Source organism: Dermochelys coriacea, chromosome 3 (assembly GCF_009764565.3).
Source record: "Dermochelys coriacea isolate rDerCor1 chromosome 3, rDerCor1.pri.v4, whole genome shotgun sequence".
Taxonomy (NCBI): Eukaryota; Metazoa; Chordata; order Testudines; family Dermochelyidae; genus Dermochelys; species Dermochelys coriacea.
In genome coordinates this window covers 204,905,022-204,924,678 of record NC_050070.1, presented here as the reverse complement: position 1 = coordinate 204,924,678, position 19,657 = coordinate 204,905,022, and the positions used below count along the sequence as shown (strand labels likewise).

Genomic DNA, 19,657 nt, shown 5'->3' with positions numbered 1-19,657 from the left:
TCCTTAATCACAGTCCATGTTGATAGTTTTCTTTTAATGGTTGTATCTTGCTATCTTGGAGCAGTGAGCCCTAAGGGACTTGGCATGTTAGAGCTCTTGTGGGAGGACAGAATGCTCACCATCATCATAGAAATGACTGATATTAGCTTAGTGTGGTATCTGCCGCGACATGCAGACTTCTAATGGTGTTGTGCCAATTCAAATTAATTTAAAATAGAAACATATTGAGTTATATTTATCTGGCACAGCCCATCATGACTCAGAGTCCACTTTACACTTTCTTTAGCTAGCACTAGTTAGTGTTAGCTTGTCTAATATCTTGGAAAAATGGCTGTGTGAATGTCCGTTTATAGCAGTAAACTGTCCCAGCATTGAATAAGCCCCTTGGCTGGCGTTACAAAACGTAAACTTTTGTGTCTGTGGTGGCTTTTAACTGGAGCATTGCCTTTTAAAATTGTCATGCTTGCTATACTTCTGCACACTGAACAATGTAGTGGTCTTGCCCTTAGATCAGACTACCATCACTAGTTTGGCAGGGGAGACAGTTATTAATGTCTGAGATAGTCTCTCCTGTTGGAGTCTTAGAAACTTTCCTCTAGAAAAGAGTGGCTTTTAAGGGGCACCTTAAATTTAAATGCTCTCGTAAAAATGAGGAAAACTAGAACCTGCACATATTTTTGTAATACACTTCGCAGCAACCATGAAGTCTCCCTTGACTTCCCTTGTGTACTTCTGTTCTAAAATGACACCTTCTGTTTAGAACATGTAGAGGAAAGCAGAAGTTAAATAACTTCTCAGAAGCTCTCTTGCAGTACACTGAGATTATTGGCATGGACAAAAGTGGTGCTTTCTTCAGCTGTTAGCTCAATGAAATTGTCTTAAAAGGACTAGAAAGCCTTCTCTACATCACTGTAGACAAAGTCCCTTTCAGCTGGGTTGTGGGGAGGACAGAGTTCTTATGGGCTCTGGGTCAGGAATAAACTTAAAATTACAATACCTCCCAGCCTTCAATCTGTGATGGAGTTTCCCTGGGGGTCTTTGAGAGACTTGCGTGAACATCAAGGGTAGACAGAGCATGGTCTCAGTGTAGTAACTTCTTTTGCTGCTTTTATATCAATATTTCATCTAGAAGGAGCACTATGTAGTCAGAAGATTGGCTGTCTTTTAGGACCACAGATGTTCCTACTCCCTCTGTCTTCCCTCTGTTTCTTTCTTTGTGGATTTCACTTCTGGTCTCTTCTCCCAGTCTGTTGAAACCTGTAATTAAATGGTTATGCTGACATTAAAGTAGCATTAACATCCCAGTGCACTTAGTGGGAAGCAGCATTTCAGTCACTGTTTCAAGCTATTGCAGGGTCAGGGAAGCAACTGTGCTGATTACACTTGTATAACCTTCCAATTGTGGCTCAGGGATTAGGTAAGTACTTTCAAGAACAAGCAGAATCTAAGCTTTTGTTTAATGTCTTTGGGCCCTAACTATCAAGCAGGATGGGTGTCTGACCTCTGCTTCATAAGCTAAGCTTCTTGGTGGGAGTTGAGACCATGTGTTTTTACACTGTGATGGAAGGGGGTCAGGGTGTGAGTAGGATAGGTTGGAGGTGGGAAAGGACTGGGAGGGGTGGTGTGCTGGTCTAGCTTGGGGAAAGCAAAGTGAAAAGGTAGAGATTTAAAAACAAACTTAAGTGGCAAGCTGCTTAAAGTTATTAAAAATCCAGAAGGTGTCTAGAAATGGCAAAATGGTAGAGTTGGAGCAGGTGGCCTCCCCAGGAACTTACAAGTCTGTCATCCAGCGGGGAAATCAAACCTCCTCTTTCTTTAGACTCCTGGTTTCAAGGAGGCTGAGGATGGAGTGGTGACTTCCCCAGAGTGACTTAAGGCCAGGCCTAAATAAAATTTAAGTTGACTCAGTTAAGTTGCTAATGGGTGTGAAAAATCCACATCCCTGGTGACATAGTTAAGCTAACCTAAACAGTCTCAGCAGGTAGTGGAATTATTTACTGGGGAAGAAGATCCCAAAACAGATGCGGGTGAGGGGTAAGGTACTGGAGATGCTCCCTGCAAAAGCTAGAAAGCTGAGGGAGTGTTAGAGTAGTGGACAGCACTGCCAACCTTCATAGCAGTCAGGAAGATCTGGAAGGGGGTGGCGATTGGGGAATGGGAGAAAAGTGTGTTCCTTTCCCCGGGAGTTGGGTTGGCTTCAAACATGTGACACCTAGTGGCAAGAGGCTGATATACCAATCCCTAGGCAGGGTCCAGGTGCAACACACTGGTAGGAATTCTAACTCTACTTTTTTCCAGTAGCTGATAAAAAGCTGGCTTTTTCCAGACAGTGCCCGCTCCCGCCCAACTTTGCATTGGTCCTGTGGCTAGTCCGTGCGATATCAAGTGGCTAACTATTTCCAAGACCCCTGTGAGGATGGATCTGTGTGGGATAGGCATACATTTGCCCACTCTCTCAGCACACTTTTCAAAGCAGAGGAAAGGAGCAGCAAAAGTAGAAAACAGAACATGTGGAAAGAAGGAGGGGTATGTGTGGGGTGGGGAGGAGTAGAATCAAGAGAACAGGAAACTGAATGCAAAGGACAGCATGATCTATTAGAGGAAGGAAAAGTGGTGTGAAGCCAGGAAAGGAATGGATACAATACTTTAGGAGTGACTTGACTCAAGTCACTCGCTTGACAAACTTCACCAGTACTTACAGATTTATCTGATAAATACTGTCCTACAGAACTCAAACAGCTCTATAGCTGGTCAAATATTAGAACATGAATATATTTAGCAAGTACCAGTGAAACTGACTATATTCTGCTGTTCAATTAGTCCTGCTAGTACATTGCACTTCAAAATAAGCCCTAAATAGAAGGCAAAGCATGCTACACAACCAGTTACTGTATTGTTTAGATCAGGGCTTCTCAACCATTTTCTTTCTGAGGTCCCCCCCAACATGCTATAAAAACTCCATGCACCACCTGTGACACAACTGTTTTTCTGCATATAAAAGCCAGGGCTGGTGTTGGAAGGTAGCAATTGCCTGGGGCCCCATGCCACAGGTGGCTTAGCAAAGCTAAGCTGCTCAGGCTTTAGCTTCTATCACATCTGGTGGGGCTCGGGGCCTGGAGCTTCAGCTTTTTGCCCTGGGCCCCAGTGAGTGAGTCAGCCCTGCTTGCAGCCCCACTGGGAGTCCCAGACCCCTGGCTGAGAACTGATGGCTTAAATTATGGGGATAGTACTTGAACAGTAGTGTGGTGGTGCAAGTGTGATGGTCATGGGTATTAGCAGGCTTAGTCCTTTTGGGTACACTTTAATGCCCTAGGTGCTCTTAGGTGACCTTTCTAGGACAAGTGGATTGATTCCAGTCCCCTGATGCCCTGGGTTGATACTGGTGGAGGATGTAAGTGGCAGGTGTCAGAGGGAAAGTGACTTGGGGCTCAGATAGTACAATGATGGCTCCTGCTAGGAGAACTAACAGTCCAAGAACAGTGCTGCTCCTGGAGACTAAAGAATTGCTTCCTTCTCCTGGTTGCTGCTGCTTCTAGGACTTTTCTGGGGGAAATGAGTGTGTTGTTTTTTTTTTTTAAATTCTGTTCCACCTGTAGAGAGCACTGCTGGTAGATGAGGCTACTGGGACCTGTGTTGCTGAGAGGAAGGGAGGACAGGTAAGCCATACTCAGCAGCTTTCTCCCTGCGTGATGCTAGCTGCATCACATTTTCATGTGCAGTGGAAGGGAGCTTCATTGTATGAACCAGTTATAAGGCCGGAACCCTAGGACCTGAGTTTGACTGTAGTAGTGCTTGAATTGGTTCTGCCTAAAGAGGCTGGCTGTCATCGTTGATTGCGGGCAGTTCCTGACCCATTCTCTGAGGTTGGAGAACTGAAACACAAATGATGACCATGCACCATCCACACAGCATTTCCGCAAACATCTGTAGGGTTTAGGATTGTTGCACCTATTGCACAACTCCTAGCATAGCTGGAGCAGATCCATAGCCTCTATGGCATGTCTGGTTGGACGTTTACTGTAGTCAATACCCTTATTGCTTAATGGTTCTGTCCTGCCTGCAGATCTGCCCGTGTGTTGTAAGCCAGGGATTCAGTGCTGCGATACCCTCAATTCTCAGTGCTGATGACAGGATGGAGAGTCTCAAACCTCCACCTGAGCTGCTGCGAAATGAGACTCGGTCCTGTTCTGTTGCTATTAAATCAGTTCTGTACATGGAAGGGCTCTGAGTTTTTTACTTAATCTCAGGGTGGGTTTGATTTAAATCACTAGTCAGGAAGACTCAATTTAATCATGGTTTTCTATATAAAAGTGCATTCTTGTTGGTTTGGTGTAACCTTAATACATATTCTTCACAACTCAGATGTAGGTTTCATTTTTAGAATGTACACACTATACATTTTTAAACCATGATTTATTTTGAGAATTTTTCAGATTAGTTTTACAGCTATATCAGAAAATGAATGATTGTTTAGTTATTTCATTTTACCAAGATAATTGAAGCAGATATTTATGAAGTCATTGGGGAGGTGAACTATCTCCAATTCAACAGGTTAATCATCAATATTTGGAGGCTTTTCTTGCCATGCTGTATTAGGAGAACATCATGAGACATTTAAATTGTTTTTTTTTTCTTCAACAGCAAACATATAATATTATAACAAAACAAGCATATGTCCCTTGCTTCACATTTATCTCCAGACTACTTCTCCTTGTCCAGATCTATTCTGCCCCCAACAATCTTCTATTCATTGGACTTTTTGAAACTTTGCACTTTTAGAGGGAGGTAAGGGATTGACTCTGTACACAAATTTGCAGAAGGATAATAGAGTTGAGGTCTGTGTCTCATCTTTACATATTTATTTTAAAACATTTTTGCTGTTAACAAGCATGTTACCTCTGGGGAGACACACATCCACAGTTTGAGAACTGCAAAACTGTTGCGTCTCTGGTGGTATCTTTTTAGATTGAGCACTGAGTCCCATTGGGTAGATAGAAAGATTAACCTAAATCTATACAGAAGTCTGTGGAACCCCATAAAATTGGGTCCCTAATCCATGAACTATTGGAACTTATTTACAAAACTTTTTTCTTAAATACATGACTCTTGTCTCAGACTATAGAATTTATAATTGCTACTCCATGATGAGTTTTAATTAACTTTGATCTATAATGTATCTTATCTTTAGATAGGTTTTTCCCTCAAATATTTTATCAAAAACCCCAATTTAAATAGGCCTCCCTCCTTTTTTTTTAATTGCTTTTTATCCACCAGCTTAATCTCACTGGCTGGGAGCATTCTGCCATCATGTTCAACCTGAAATACTGGTAGCCCATCAATAATGCTACTTCCACTAGTGCTAGCATCAGTGGAATTACAATAGTGGGATATCTTCAGAACTATGTGGGCACAGCCCTTCTGACTTCTCTTGGAGAAAAATATGCATCAGTATACTGTTTGTCCTTCAGTCCAGTCACCTCACTCAGGTGCTTAACAAATAAGGCTAAAATAGTAACACTAAACAGGGGCAACATCATCTTGCTCTCCGGGTATGTCTGTGCAGGGATAAAAAACCCGTGGCTGGACTAGGTCAGCTGACTCAGGCTCCAGGGCTGAAAAATTGCTGGGTGAACATTGGGCTCAGGCTGGAGCCTGAGCTCTGGGACCTTGTGAGGGTGGAAGGTCCTAGAGTTTTGGGTTACCAGACCAAGCCCGACTGTCTACACAACAATTTTTGGCCCCAGGAGCCAGAGTCAGCTGATGTGGGCCAGCCATGGCTGTGCTGTGGGTCTTTTATCCCTGTGTAGACGTGCCCTCAGTTTCTTTGCTTAAAGTACAAATTTAATGTAATTGCAACTCTAAGCTTCCCCAGTTAAAATCTGTGATGGGGAAATGTTGCTATTAATACCTTAATATCCGCATTACTGTGCATTGCACATATGTAGTGCATGGTCCTGTTTTTCTGGTTAAATGCCTCACTAAATAGACTGCTTGTAAAACACATTAAAATTTCAGGACTGATGTGGCAAAGCTAATGCTGCTTTTGGAATTAACTTTTGCGTGTCCTGATTTTATTCCAGTTGCACAACTATTTACAATATTGCATAACCTTCTATTTCTTTGTACTGTATGTATATATATTCTAGTAAATGAAGGTTTGAGTACATGTTTTAGTAAAACAAAAAGGAAATCAAACTAGGTGCATGGTGTTTGAAGCATGCAGCGTAGTCCTGCTTTTTAATTATTTATATTAGTATCTGCAGGTCACTTAATGTTTTAAGACTACTGCTAGTGATGTCCTTCTAAAATATTTCAGAGTAAGTTTTCCTGACTAGATGCAGGAAAACCTCCATCTAAAGACATTAAATGGAACTGAGATTTTTTTTCTCTAGTTAAGAACTCTAGAACATAGCGCTATAGACTCAAAGAAAAGGAGGACTTGTGGCACCTTAGACTAACAAATTTATTTGAGCATAAGCTTTCGTGAGCTACAGCTCACTTCATCGGATGCAACGGATGTAGCTCATGAAAGCTTATGCTCTAATAAATTTGTTAGTCTCTAAGGTGCCATAAGTACTACTTTTCTTTTTGCGACTACAGACTAACACGGCTGCTACTCTGAAACCTAGCGCTATAGTGTGTCCAATAGAAATAAAACTGTGAAACGTTGCTCATAACACTTGTTCCATATTTGTTTCTTGGCTACAATCTCTAAGATCTAGCTGCCAGCCTATAGTTTGTTGAAATTAAGTGATCTTGCTTTGCATGAAAAGAAGGGTGGCTTTAAAGATAACTGGTTAAAAGCAAAGCCACTTCATAAAATGACACCTCTTGTTTACACTTTTAGTAGTGATTGCCTCTTGTTCCAGTGTCCTAGCTAATAACTAAATTTCCTAATCTTGCACATGCTTAATATTGAGACAAGTATCTGAAGTATATTCTTACTGCTACTGTCCACATGCTGTAGCTAAATTCTGCAAAGCAAGTTTACTGATGTGGTTATTTGAAACTTTGGCATACCAAGCCATTATTTAAACAATGGGATCATCTATTGCAGTATCTTAAATGATAACATCTAATTGTTTGGCATCCTTAATATTAGGAAAATAGTGTTACAAATAAGTAGTACTGTATAAAATCAGTAACATAATTCAGGGACTTGCACAATAGCTATACGCAGTGGATTGCTGAAAGCACTTGACTTTGTCATGTGGTGCTTAAAGACTGAATTTGCAGCTATGGTAGGCAAATGCATTTGACTTCGGGAGCCTCACTTGCTCTTGATGGTACCAGTTGTCGTTTTTTTTGTTTTTTTTTTTAAACTTGGTTTCCAGACAAATGAGTATAAGCTGGAGTCAGAGCTGAGGGAACATATCACTACTTCTGGATAAATTTATGAACCCTCTGTATCGAAACAATCATTAAATCCAAGAAATTCAGTTGTTCAAAATATCCAAACTCTTGAAAGCATAGAAATTCATAATCAAGGCATCTAAGCAACCTTAACTCTGCCCCTCTTGCTAGAGGGCACTCTGCAGGGTGACAGGTGGCGTCTGCCTCCCCACCTGCCGTTCCCTCTACTAGATTGCAGCATGCTGAAGATGAGGAGGAAACAAGAGCACAGTAGCAAGGGGAGGTGAGCATGGGCCCCCACTAGCACTAATCACTTCCATCCTCCAGCCTGCTTTCCCGTGCAGGGCCATGCAAAGATGCTTCCCCTGCAACTAGCCAGCTACCTTGGGCAACTTTTCCTGCTGAGCTGTCCCCAGCACCTTCCACCACCCACTCAGCTGCCTAAAGTGCCACTGCATGGGTGAAGAAGTAATATCTCCCAGCTCTCTTGACCACCCTCCCTAGAGAGAGCCTCACTGGGTGGAGGAGCCCTCCCGCTATCTGTTTCTGGGTAGTGGGTGCAAGAGAGGTTCCTTTCTCTTCTCCACCCCTGCTCCCATGGTTCATTGCTGGAGGGCAAAAATGATGAGGTCCCATCTGTGAGAGGCCTCACACATGGAACAGCCCCAAACATAAGATTCACTAATCACGTGGGTCTAGGTGCTTTAGGAAGGCAAGAGAGTGTTTCCCTTGAATGCCTCTCATCTAAGAGAGCATGGTCCAGTGGTTAGTGTGCTAGTCTGGGACACAGGCGGCCTGGGTTCATTTCCTTGCTTTGCCATAGACTCTTTTTGACTGTCAGCAACTCACTTAGGGTTAGTCACAAAAGGACTTAGGCACCAAACTGCCACTTCAGGCATCTAAATCCTATAATCCAGCCCCACTGGGATTCACAAAACTCCCACTGAGCTGTCGCTGAGCCACGTAGGTGCCTGAACTCCCTCTGTGCTTAAATTTTTGCATAAAGGTTCCCAGTCTGCCTGTTTCTGTCTTTGTAGATGCAGGCTGATGCCTAAGCCCCACCATAATGCACAAACTGGGGAAACATAGGTGTTCTCCACCTAACTTAACTGCAGGGCCTGATCTGGGCCATTGGCTTAGAGGTGGCTTACTGAATTGGGCCCCTATAGGTGAGCTTACTCAAAACAGGTGCAGGAGGAGGATTAGGGTCTGAGAACCTTTAGCCCAGTGGTCAGGATCTTTATCTGGTGTGTGGAGACCACTGATTCAAGTCACCCTTCCACCTGAGGGCAAGAAGAAATTTGAACAGGGGTCTGCCACTACTCGGATAAGTGCCTGAGTTACTTGGTTTGGGATGTTTTGCTGTGGGTGACTTGGGAAGCTCCACACTAGAACAGCTTCAAGCAGAGAAAGTGATTAAAAGTAGCCATTGGAGCAGAGGGACTGGATCCTAGAGCTCCCACCTTTCAGGAATGGGCTCTAACCACTTGGTACAGAGTTATTCTTATGCTTGGGTGTCTTTTCTCTCTGGCCCAGTGATTCATTATTTATCCACAAGAATAGCTTCAACAGGAGAGACTGAGGGATCCCCACATCAGACTATCTCCTAGCCTACTGCTTAGAGCACTCGCCTGAGAGGTGACAAAGCCCTTTTTAAAATCCCATCTCCCCCCACCCCCCACAAGAGGGGGAGACTGGAACTGGTGGTGTCTCTGCTCCAGGGGAGTATCCCAATCACTGGGCTAGAAGTTGATGAGAGAGGTCTTCCCTGCTCTTACTTCTTCCTCCACCCCCCACAAAAAAAAACTTCTTGCAAAAATGGTATAGCTGTTTAACACAAGGAGAGGATTGGCAGCTGAGAAGTCCAAGCAGCGGGAGGTCTCTCTCTGCAGCCTGGATTTAGGTGCTGAACCCTGTGAGAGGAGAGGATGGCTGGGGGGCTTCAGATATCCCAGGGAAAGGGGTGAGTCCTATTGGCTAGTTTAGACAGCAAGTCACCTAGCATGCTGGTTTTTGTGAACCCCATTCTGAAGTGCCTGTCTCTCCCCATCCCTTGTGAAGGGGTCCTAGGCACCAAACTCAGGCTTTAGAAAAATCATTGAGATTCACAAGCACCTAAAAGTGAAGTGTGGCAATGCTGAGCATCACCAAGCCTCCATCTTTGTCAATCTAGCCCTTCGTGTACCTGTGCCTCAGTTTCCCACATGTGCAATGGGGAGAATAGCGCTGCTGAACTCGGCAGTGTTGTAAGACACAATGCTCTAAAGATTGTGATGTGCCCAATATTGTAATGGGGGGAGGCATATAAAATAGACTGCATAGTCTCAACCCTTGCTTCCCTCTTCTCTGATTTCCAGTGGACCCTTCCCAGGATAATGAAACTGGTTTATCCAGTGGTTCTTCACCATACTCCTGGGGGTATGCAGGGGTTTTTGAGGGGGTATATCAGCTCCTCCTAGATATCTGCCCAGTTTTACAAGAGGCTATAGAAACAACACTAGCAAAGTCTTTACAAACTAAAATTTCACACTGTGACTTGTTTATACTGCTCTGTGTACTAAACACTGAAATGTAAGTACAATATTTATATCCCAATTGATTTATTTTATAATATGGTATAAATGAGAAAGAAAGCAATTTTTCAGTAATAGTGGCTGACACTTGTATTTTTGTCTTATTTTGTAAACAAGTAAAGTGAAGTGAAATTTGGGGGTAAACAAGACAAATGAGACTCCTGAAAGGGGTACAGTAGTTTGGAAAGGTTGAGAGCCACTGATCTAGCGTGATCCCTTCCTCTTCTCTGTGCTCCAGTCCATAAGGATGAAGTTTCTGGTTTCTAGGAAATTGGCTGTGCTGACAGACATTGAGTGTCCTCAAAGCCTCCCACAGCTGGGAGCTTGTGGGCTGAAAGACAGTGGGATGTCCAAGATGAGTGTTCCTCGGTTTAGTTCCAAAGTTACCTACCTACATGACAAATGTGCTATCTCCTACTCTTAAGCTGACTGTCAGAAATAACCTCAATTCCATAATTCTATAAGAGCCATTGTACTAAAAAGGAATCCCACAGCATTTTATTAGTATTGCAGTAGAGGCCAGGAAGAGTACGCAGTGATAGACCAAGGCCCAGCTGTACTAGGCCCTGAACAAACCCAAGATTTAAAATTTGCTGTATTTATTTTTGTCCCTATTATGAGTGTTTCACACATCATGATCCACATGTGGGCCTTGGCTGCTTGAGAGATCTGCTTTTGTGGGGGTGGGAAAGATACTAGTTGCTTTTTAACAAAAAACCCAAACGTTTGATGATCAGATTTATGGGGGGATCACAATACCCATTTTTTACAAATGCATTGATTACTCCAGTCACAAGTTGGGGCAGGAAGGAAGAGAAGAAGGCTTTGAATGCAAGTTCAGACTTGGTCTCAGCAATTGACTAGCAACTGCCTCCTCCGTTAAGACTAATATCAATTTAAAGGCTCCCCATTCTGCATTGTTAGCTGGGGCTTTAAGGGCAAAGAGGGCCAGCTTAATTAGACTCCAGCTCAAACCACGTGTTTGAATTCTTTTTACTTTGGAAGGAAAAAAATCTGTTCCACCAACATGGGTGGGGTGGTAGCTTTTCTTCAGGCATAAGCTGCATGAAGGGCTATGACATGCTAGTTGTGCAACTGGTTGCTCCTACAGGAAGGAACGCTGCGGGATTTGATTATGGTACAGAGATCGAGCATGCAACCCCAGGCTGACTTTAAAAAGTGCATGGGTTCTTCACATCCTTTTCTTTTTTTTTTTTTTTTTTTTGAAGGAGAAAATAACTAGCTGGCTCTATAACCCAAGAGTAAAACAACCTTCATACTATTCCCTGCCCCCGGCCCCCAGGCTGAATCTCAGCCTCCTGTTGCTCACTGAAATAAAATTGAGTACTGAAAAATGTAGGTCTGCATGTATTTTCACATGCAGATCTTTGTCCAGTCACCTCCCCTCCATAGCCTGGTCTATGCTAGGAAAAGGCATGTAAGCCTTTCTGTGTCCGTGCAGCTACAAGGGTGTGACCAGTAGTAGCAATTGTACTGCAGACATCTTAGTAAGTTCCAGTCTACATTAGTGCTGCTGCAGCTAACTGCGCCAACTCAGGGGTGGGAGGGGAACCTACAAAAGTCTAATGGAGACTTATCTTTAAATTGCCAGTAGCACTGCAAGCATGTCTGGTTCAGAGATCAAGGCATATGGCCAGTGGTGAGCCCGAGCTGGTTCACACCCGTTCGCTAGAACCAGTTGTTAAATTTAGAAGCCCTTTTAGAACCGGTTGTTCTGCGAGGGACAACTGGTTCTAAAAGGATTTCTACATTTAACCGGCCAAAAGTGGCACCTTAGGCACCGACTCCATGGATTCTCCAGCCCTGGAGCATCCAAGGGGAAAATTTGGTGGGTGCAAAGCACCTACCGCCCCATGCCTGGCTCCAGCTCCCTTCTGCTCCGTCTCCAACTCCTCCCCTGAATGCACTGCCCTGCTCTGCTTCTCTGTCGCCCCCCCCCCCACCCGTTTCCTGCAAATCAGCTGTTTGCATGGGAATCCAGGGTGGGCTGAGAAGCAGGCTGTGTCTTCCCACTCAGGGCGGGGGAGGTGAAGGTGAGCTGCGGGGGGGCGCAAGGAGGGCTGCCTACGCTGCAGCAGGTAACCCTGGGGGGGGCGCAGGGGAACCACTCCCCACCCCAGCTCACCTCCGCCTGAGCTGGAAGCCACCACCTGCTTCTCAGCCCTCCCTGGCTTCCTGCCGAACATCTGAATCTCGTGGGAAGCCAGGGTGTGGGCGTGGAGAAGCAGAGTGGGGAGGTGTGTTCAGGGGCAGAGTGGAGGTGAGCTGGGGCCAGGTGGGGAGCTGCCTGTGGGTGCTCTGCACCCACCAAACTTTCCCCGTGGGTGCTCCAGAGCACCCATGGAGTTGGCACCTAAGGCCATGTGATCAGTAGGGGGGAGTGGCTGCTCCTCCCCCTCCAAGCTATGCTTCCCTGCCCCTAGGAGCCAGAGGGAGCTGCCCCAGGTAAGCACCGCCGGGACTCGCCAATCCCAATTGACTACGGTGGCCCATGAGACCCTCCTGCCTGGTTCTGGGGGCAGACAGGGGAAGGGGGTGAATAGGGCAGGGGTCCTGGGGGGGCGTCAAGGAATGCAGGGGGTTGGATGGGGCAGGAGTCCCAGGGGGCGGGGGTGGGCAACAACCCCCTTGTGGGGTAATGAGTGAACTGGCTGTTAAGATTTTGGCAGCTCATCGCTGCATGTGGCTCATTAGCACAGGATTGCATGCACCTGGAATGTGTCCCTGCCCAGTGGAATGAGCTAGCTGTAGATAACATCTGCTAGACTTTTCTTTCTGTAAAGCTTACTTCACAGTCTGAATACTATAGAGAAACTTGTTAAGTTAAAATAGCTTATCTTGGTGACACTAAACTAGCTTTTTATTTGGAATGAACCATCAGCAAAAGTTTGAAACATAGGCTTTAATCAAGATGCTATAGTGACTGACCACTTGAATTCATTACCCTTTTTCCTCAGCCTCTTTTGGACTCCTGCACTTCTCTTTTTGGTTGCTGTAGTGCAACAGTTTAGACGTTCTCTAGTCACCAACTAATGCAAAGGCTATTTGTGACCTCCTCCTCTTGGCACTGCAACTTTTTTCCCTACAAAATAATCTAAAATGACAGCTCACAACTGTAGGACTGGCTGGGTTGTGCAATGCTTTCCTTGAAAACTAGCTAAAAGGAAGTTGCTTCCTTTAGCTTATCATGCTCTTCAGACTCAGCAGTTTGTATTGTTTTGCCTGTCAATCCTGTTTGGACAGCAGAGATAAGGAATGTCAAAAAGAGTAGGTTTCAGAGTAGCAGCCATGTTAGTCTGTAGTCGCAAAAAGAAAAGGAGTACTTGTGGCACCTTAGACAGACAATTTATTTGAGCATAATGCATCCGATGAAGTGAGCTGTAGCTCACGAAAGCTTATGCTCAAATAAATTTGTTGGTCTCTAAGGTGCCACAAGTACTCCTTCTCTTTTTTCAAAAAGAGAAGAAGCTCTTAATCACAGTATGCACCTTGAGGTCCACCCCTAAAATACCTTGCCAGTAACTGAAATGAAACTGTTAATCCTGGTTAACTCTCATTGTTTAGCTAATGCGGAATAGCTTGTCCTTCTCTCCATATGCAGCAGAACTGCACTGAGCCCTTGTTCAGTTAACAAGATTGACGGTTGTGCGGTGGTCAGACTTAGTTAAACTGACCACGCCTGACAGGAACTACTTATGCAGATCTTGATCAAAACCTCTTATTGTTAGAGGTTTCGGCTGGTCCTGTTTGAACCAGATTAAGCATGAACAGTTTTTTGTGTCCACGCTTGCTATGCAGATTTGTGTTCTGAACCATCAGCTTCCCCCATGTCAACAGTGGTGCTCTCAAACTATTTCAGTAGCAGTTTCCTCTGGTTCAAAGCAGCTCTTAGAAACTGTCAATTTTGGAAGATTTGAAAAGACCCTAGTGTGCTCTGGGACAGCAGGACGACTACTTGTCCTACATTGACAATACAACAGTTCAGACTCCTGGTACTCAGTTGTTGAAGGCAAATTTAAGCCAAATAGTATCTAGACCAGGGTTCTCAAACTGGAGGTTGGGACCCCTCAGGGGGTCCCGAGGTTATAACATGGGGGGCCGCGAGCTGTCAGCCTCCACCCTAAACTCCACTTTGCCTCCAGCATTTATAGTGGTGGTAAATATATAAAGTGTGTTTAATTTATAAGGGTGGGGGGGTTGCGTGCTATCCAGAGGCATGCTATGTGAATGGCGTCACCCAGTACAAAAGACCATGTGTTGGAGCACTTGACAATAGTGGGGTGCTACTAGGGGGAACCAAACGATTCTTAGAGTACTACATCTTATGTAGACTGTACCTATAAATGGCTTGGAGCCAGGCACTCTTAACAGATTAGCCTGAAAAAATAAGAATGGGGACCTTAACACACATCCTACAACTCATTCATGTCCTGCAGGCAGCAAACGCGTTCAGGAAAAAACAAATGCATGTCTGGCTTTAAAATAAACTGTCTTCTGACTGGTTTCAGAGTAGCAGCCGTGTTAGTCTGTATTCGCAAAAAAAAAAAAGGACTTCTTTTCTTTTTGTCGTCTGACTATTACAGAAGTGAAATGGTCCGACTTCCATATAGTTTGGCTTTATGGGGCACTGAGCCCTTGGGTATTTTGCTGCATAATGGCTGATAACCTTTTTATCCTTCCATTCCTAAAAGGGCATGGTAAAGCAAGGTGACTCTAATACTCCTTCCTTGCTATTCTACAAAATCGAGAGGCAGGGAAAGTGCTAGGGTTTACCAACTTGGTAATATTTTAAAAGTCCAGACATTCCAGTAGGAGTACTAGAACCTCCCCTGCCCTGCTTCTCTCCCTGAGGGCCCACCCGCATTTACTCCTCTTACACCCCTCCCCGTGGTTTGCTGCTTTCTCTCCCCTCCTCCCCACCCAAGTCAGGAGGGACTTGCCTGCAGAGATGGGGCTGGAAGCTGCAGCTGCCCAATGAAGGTAGGAGATGACTCTGGCTGAGCAGGGGTGGAGTAGGTGATGACCTGTGGCCTCCCCCGCTCACAGCATCTGGATTTTGGGTGTTCAGTCAGTAGATCTGACAGGACACTGTCGGGTCCCCTCTTCAGCACTCTTGTGCATAGTGGGTAAAAGTCAAGAACATCTGGAAGAGCATCTGCTACAGTGTTAGTGTTGTGTTCTTTCCTGGGGATCTATTCAGAATCCTACTTTTTAAAGAATTGCCTTGTGGCTAAGTAGCTGGTTTAAAGTTCCAGCTCTGCCACAAACTTCCTGTGGTATGACCTTGGGTAAGTCACTTAACCTCTCTGGCAGTTTTCCAAGGACTACAAGTGGGAATACTTCTGTTTATATCTAATTAGATTGTAAACTCTGAGGACAGGGACTCTCAGTGGTAGTCTGTACCACAGCAGGGGCCCAAATTTGGTTAGGCTGAGGCCCTGAGATGTTACTGAACTACAAATGATTACTACAGCTGGCTAATAACATTTGTCTGACTTGCCTGCAGGAACTTTCACCTCACAATATATAGGCATCTGTAACCTCTGAACCCAGCAAAAAGCTACTGCAGTAATGTGCTATTCCTGTTTGTCCTGGCGTAGAGTATTTCCGTGATCTGCTTGCTGAGCCTAAGTTTACACACACACACACACACACACACACACACACACACACACACACACACAACCCAATAACCTAGGCTAAGCAGAAGGAAACTTGCTTTTGTATGTGTCTTTCTTTAATAAAAAAAAACCACACACACAGAACCTCATGCCTGACTTAAAGTGTGTGTGTGTTGGGGTGGGGGGGGGGCCCTCTCTGGACAGAGAGGGAAGAATACGGAATTGTTCCAGTCCCTGCGAACTAATCTGGCCACTTTCTGTCACTTGGTGTGCAGTGTGAGGAGAAGTTCTGAAGATTAATCTGTTTTTTGAGTGGGAAAGCTTGGGCTTTGTCCTTTCAAAGAATGTCTGAGATTAGGACCGTAGGAATCTAGCATGTACAGCCTACTGCTCTACCAGCTGAGTTGGCAATTCAGCTGCTTACAAATTGGCATATGCTACAACTAAAATGGTGCTTGGTGCTAAAATGTCCCATGGAAATGGTAAAGTGTCCTGGAAAGGAGGAGGAAAAACTAGCTTTATTGCTTCCTTTGCTTTGTAGGGTGTATGGTACACACCTGAGTTTTGACTTAACTACAAAAAAGCCACAAACTGTAAAACATCTGGAAGACGAAGTTTGTCCTCTCCTGTTCTGTTGATGATCTGACTCAAAATATTCTTGGAGCACTCTTAACCCATAATTAAAGGATTTGGGGGTGGTTGGATCTAATAGATCATTCCTCCAAGTGGTCAGTTAAATAGATGTAAACAGATCTAGGACTATAAAATCACATCCTCACCCCTTGCTTCCACTTCTAATGGTACTTGTGGTGATAGAAACCTGCCAGACTTCCAGTTAGCAATTGTCTTCCAGGGTAGGTTCCAAGGTCTGAATTTGTAACCGTGAGGGGAGGGCAATTCAAATAATATGAAGGTTTGGAAGGTTTTCTTAAGTGGGCCCCTCTTTGGTTCTTCACAAAACAGCCCATTCCTCTCTGTTACCTTTAGCAACCAAAGCTCATTTCATCAGCCTGCTATCTAAAACATAATGGAACTAGCAGCATCTGAGAGCTCAGTGCAGGGTGTCCTGAAAGCAAGCTTAAATTGAGGTGCTATAATACTTCCTGCATCTCTTGGCTGGCCACCTGTTCCTGACTCTAATGATCAAACTGATGCATCTTTAAATTTGTGTATGAATCTTGTTACAAGACTTTAAACTCTCAACTTCATGGAGATGCTAATCTCTGCAGAACTAAGGGAAGTTGTTGCCAAAACAAAACTACCATAAATCAGTTGCATCCTAATCCTTGTGTACAATATTTATGGAAGATTCATGGTATACTTTTCAGATATCTGAGAAGTGGGGGTCAGTCTTTTTGGAAAGACTTGTATAATTGGCTCTCCATATTTTCATACAGCTTGGCCTATAAACTTCAATCTGCATCCTAGAGCAGAGCCCACTGCCTCTGACTTGAAAGGTGGTGGCTGTAGAATTACATATGAATTCTACTCTTCATGTACAGACTGGAACCATATTTTGCAGTGGTGCAGTTAAGTGCTAATTAGGATCTGAGAGTGGTGGGATGGGGAGTGTGCTCAATGCTGTGACCACACTGCAGGCATATTCCCTGCTTTACAATTTAGCTGTGTAGTGTAGACATAGCCTTTTAGTGACATGGCTGTGTTGCTACAGCTGTGCCATGAAGCCATGCTGCATAGCTGCTGTTTGACTCTTGTGCTGACAAACTTCCACTGTCCCGCAACGAGCGGCATTTGCGTTGTTGGCAGGAGAGTGCTCCTGCCGACGACACATTGTTCACACTGGCGCTTGTTGTGGCAAAACTTTTTGTCTTTCGGGGTGGGGGGGAAGAAACATCTGAGAGACAAGCTTGTTGTTCAATTACCAGTGTAGACATAGCCTCAGAGGCCCAAAAAAAAAACCCCTCTGAAAAGGGCAGGTGAAAAGATACAAGCAGAATGGTGGGAAGCACATATTAGGTTAGTTACCAGACTTGAATCTCTTAAATATTTATTTGGAGCTGGGGTTGGAGAAGGACTTGTTTGAATAAGCAGTGGGGGGAATGGCTCGGTGGGTAGGAAGTGTGAGGCTGAGCAGCTGAAGGGGGTGCTTTTGTGGTATGAGAAGAGTGGCAGGAAGAAGAAACTGACTTCTGTACTCCATACTTATTGTAGCTTATGGTAAATGGTACAGGTAGTGTGTGTTTATCCAAATGAAGGATGCTCACAAATGAGCTCAAGACTCTAAACTGTAATTTTAAGGAAAAGTCGTGACTAAAAGGACTGCAGGTTGGAAAGATGGCTCAAGATGGGGAAGTGTGCTAGTATGGGGCAGAGTTAGTTATCTGACTTCTATACCCCCAAACATCTGCATTTTAAATGGAACCTTAACTTTGGATCTCCCAGTCTTCCAAAGTCCAATTTAATATTAAACTACCCCATTTTTAAAAAGTGAGCTCTAAAAGTACAACTGGGGTTGTGCCTTAGTTTACACTCTGACAACTTGCAAAGACCCCTTGAGGTTCAGTTTCTTCAGCTTGTTTTCGATTTTTAAAAAAGTCTCTTGTCTGTGTTTGCAGACTCTGCAGTGACTGAAAACTTAGTAAATTGACATCCTAAGACTAGAAACCAAGCAATGGTGCAAGGTGCTTCTAATTACTTGCTCTTTCAAAGATGTAGTTACAAAAACTTACTGGTGGTTGAATATTGAAAGAAACAATGTCTCTAAGCTTCAACTCCCCTGACTTTAAAAGTGCAAGACCTTAACAAACATTTGTGGTGCTGGTATGTGCCTCTGTCTCTGCCCCAAGACCCACAAAAAAAAAAAAATCTAGGAAGAACAGACTTTGTTCCTGATAAACAAGCAGGGAAAACTTGAAAATGGAGCTTTTTATTTTATAGATACAAGGCAGAAACCAGGCTTCTGAAAACCCTTTACAGGTACCTTAAAGGACTCTTCAAAAGGCTACTGATTATGTCTATTTAAACTTAACTCCAAATTCAAAAGCTTCTTGCTATGTGTTTAGAGCGGGGGAAGACTTGTGGTTCTTTTGCATCCCTTCAGCTAAAGCGTACAGTTAGATATGACCATGACACATAAGATTCAAATCTTGAGACACTTTCAAGGTATCAAGAATTTCTGGTTGTGCACTGTCTTTATCAATTTTTAGATTACTGGCCAGACAAGATAGACTAATCTTGACTTCTGACTTTAGGCTTAAATACTTTAACTTGTGTTTCAGGTGAGGGCTGTGTCTGTGGATCTCAATATTGATCCTTCCCTCCAAATTGACATCCCAGATGCCCTGAGTGAAAAAGACAAAGTAAAGTTCACTGTACATACTAAGGTAGGTTCATGGTGAAAGGAGAAGGTGGTTAATATGCACACATGCAGTCTTAAAGTCCACTTGAATGAGGCAAGTAGGACCCTTATCCTGTTGTCAAATGGGTCTACACCATTAACTCCTAGATTTTAGGCTTTCATTTAAAAAAAACACAAAAAAAAAAAACCTGCAGGCTTAAACTTAACAGCCATACTGGATCAGACCAAATGGTCCATCCAGCACACTATCCTATTTTCTAATAGTGGCCAGCGCCAGGTGCTTCAGAGGGAACGAACCCGAACAAGGCAATTGCCTGATCCATGCCCTGTTGTCCACTCCCAGCTTCTGGCAATCAGACTTGGGGACACCCAGAGCATGGGGCTGCATCCCTGACCATCTTGGCAAATAGCCATTGATGGACTTATCCTCTATGAATTTATCTAAGTCTTTTTTGGACCCAGTTATACTTTTGGCCTTCACAACATCCCCTGGAAACTAGTTCCACAGGTTGACTGTGCATTATGTGAAGGAGTACTTCCTTTTGTTTGTTTAAATGTGCTGCCTATTTCATTAGGTGACCCCTTATGTGAAGCGGTAAATAACACTTATTTACCTTTTCCACACCAGTCATGATTTTGGAGACCTCTATCCTGTCTCCCCTTAGTCATCTCTTTTCTGAGCTGAAAAGTCCCAGTTTTATTACTCTTTCCTTGTATGGAGGCTTTTCTATATACTTAATTTTTGTTGCCCTTCTCTGTACCTCTTCCAA

The 19,657-nt window shown here is 44.1% G+C and overlaps 1 protein-coding gene across 3 annotated transcripts in view; it reads left to right on the top strand.

The window, feature by feature from the left end:
• Positions 1-19,657, top strand: part of SNX5 (sorting nexin 5) — a 37,463-nt gene that overhangs the window by 1,692 nt on the left and 16,114 nt on the right. For 2 of the 3 annotated variants that reach the window (XM_038396286.2, XM_043512146.1), the window contains exon 2: positions 18,808-18,912. In XM_038396286.2, the coding sequence (XP_038252214.1) occupies positions 18,808-18,912 (105 nt within the window). Of the gene's footprint in view, positions 1-3,601; positions 3,657-18,807; positions 18,913-19,657 lie in introns of those variants that run through there. The other variant, XM_038396285.2, reaches the window with a different exon arrangement.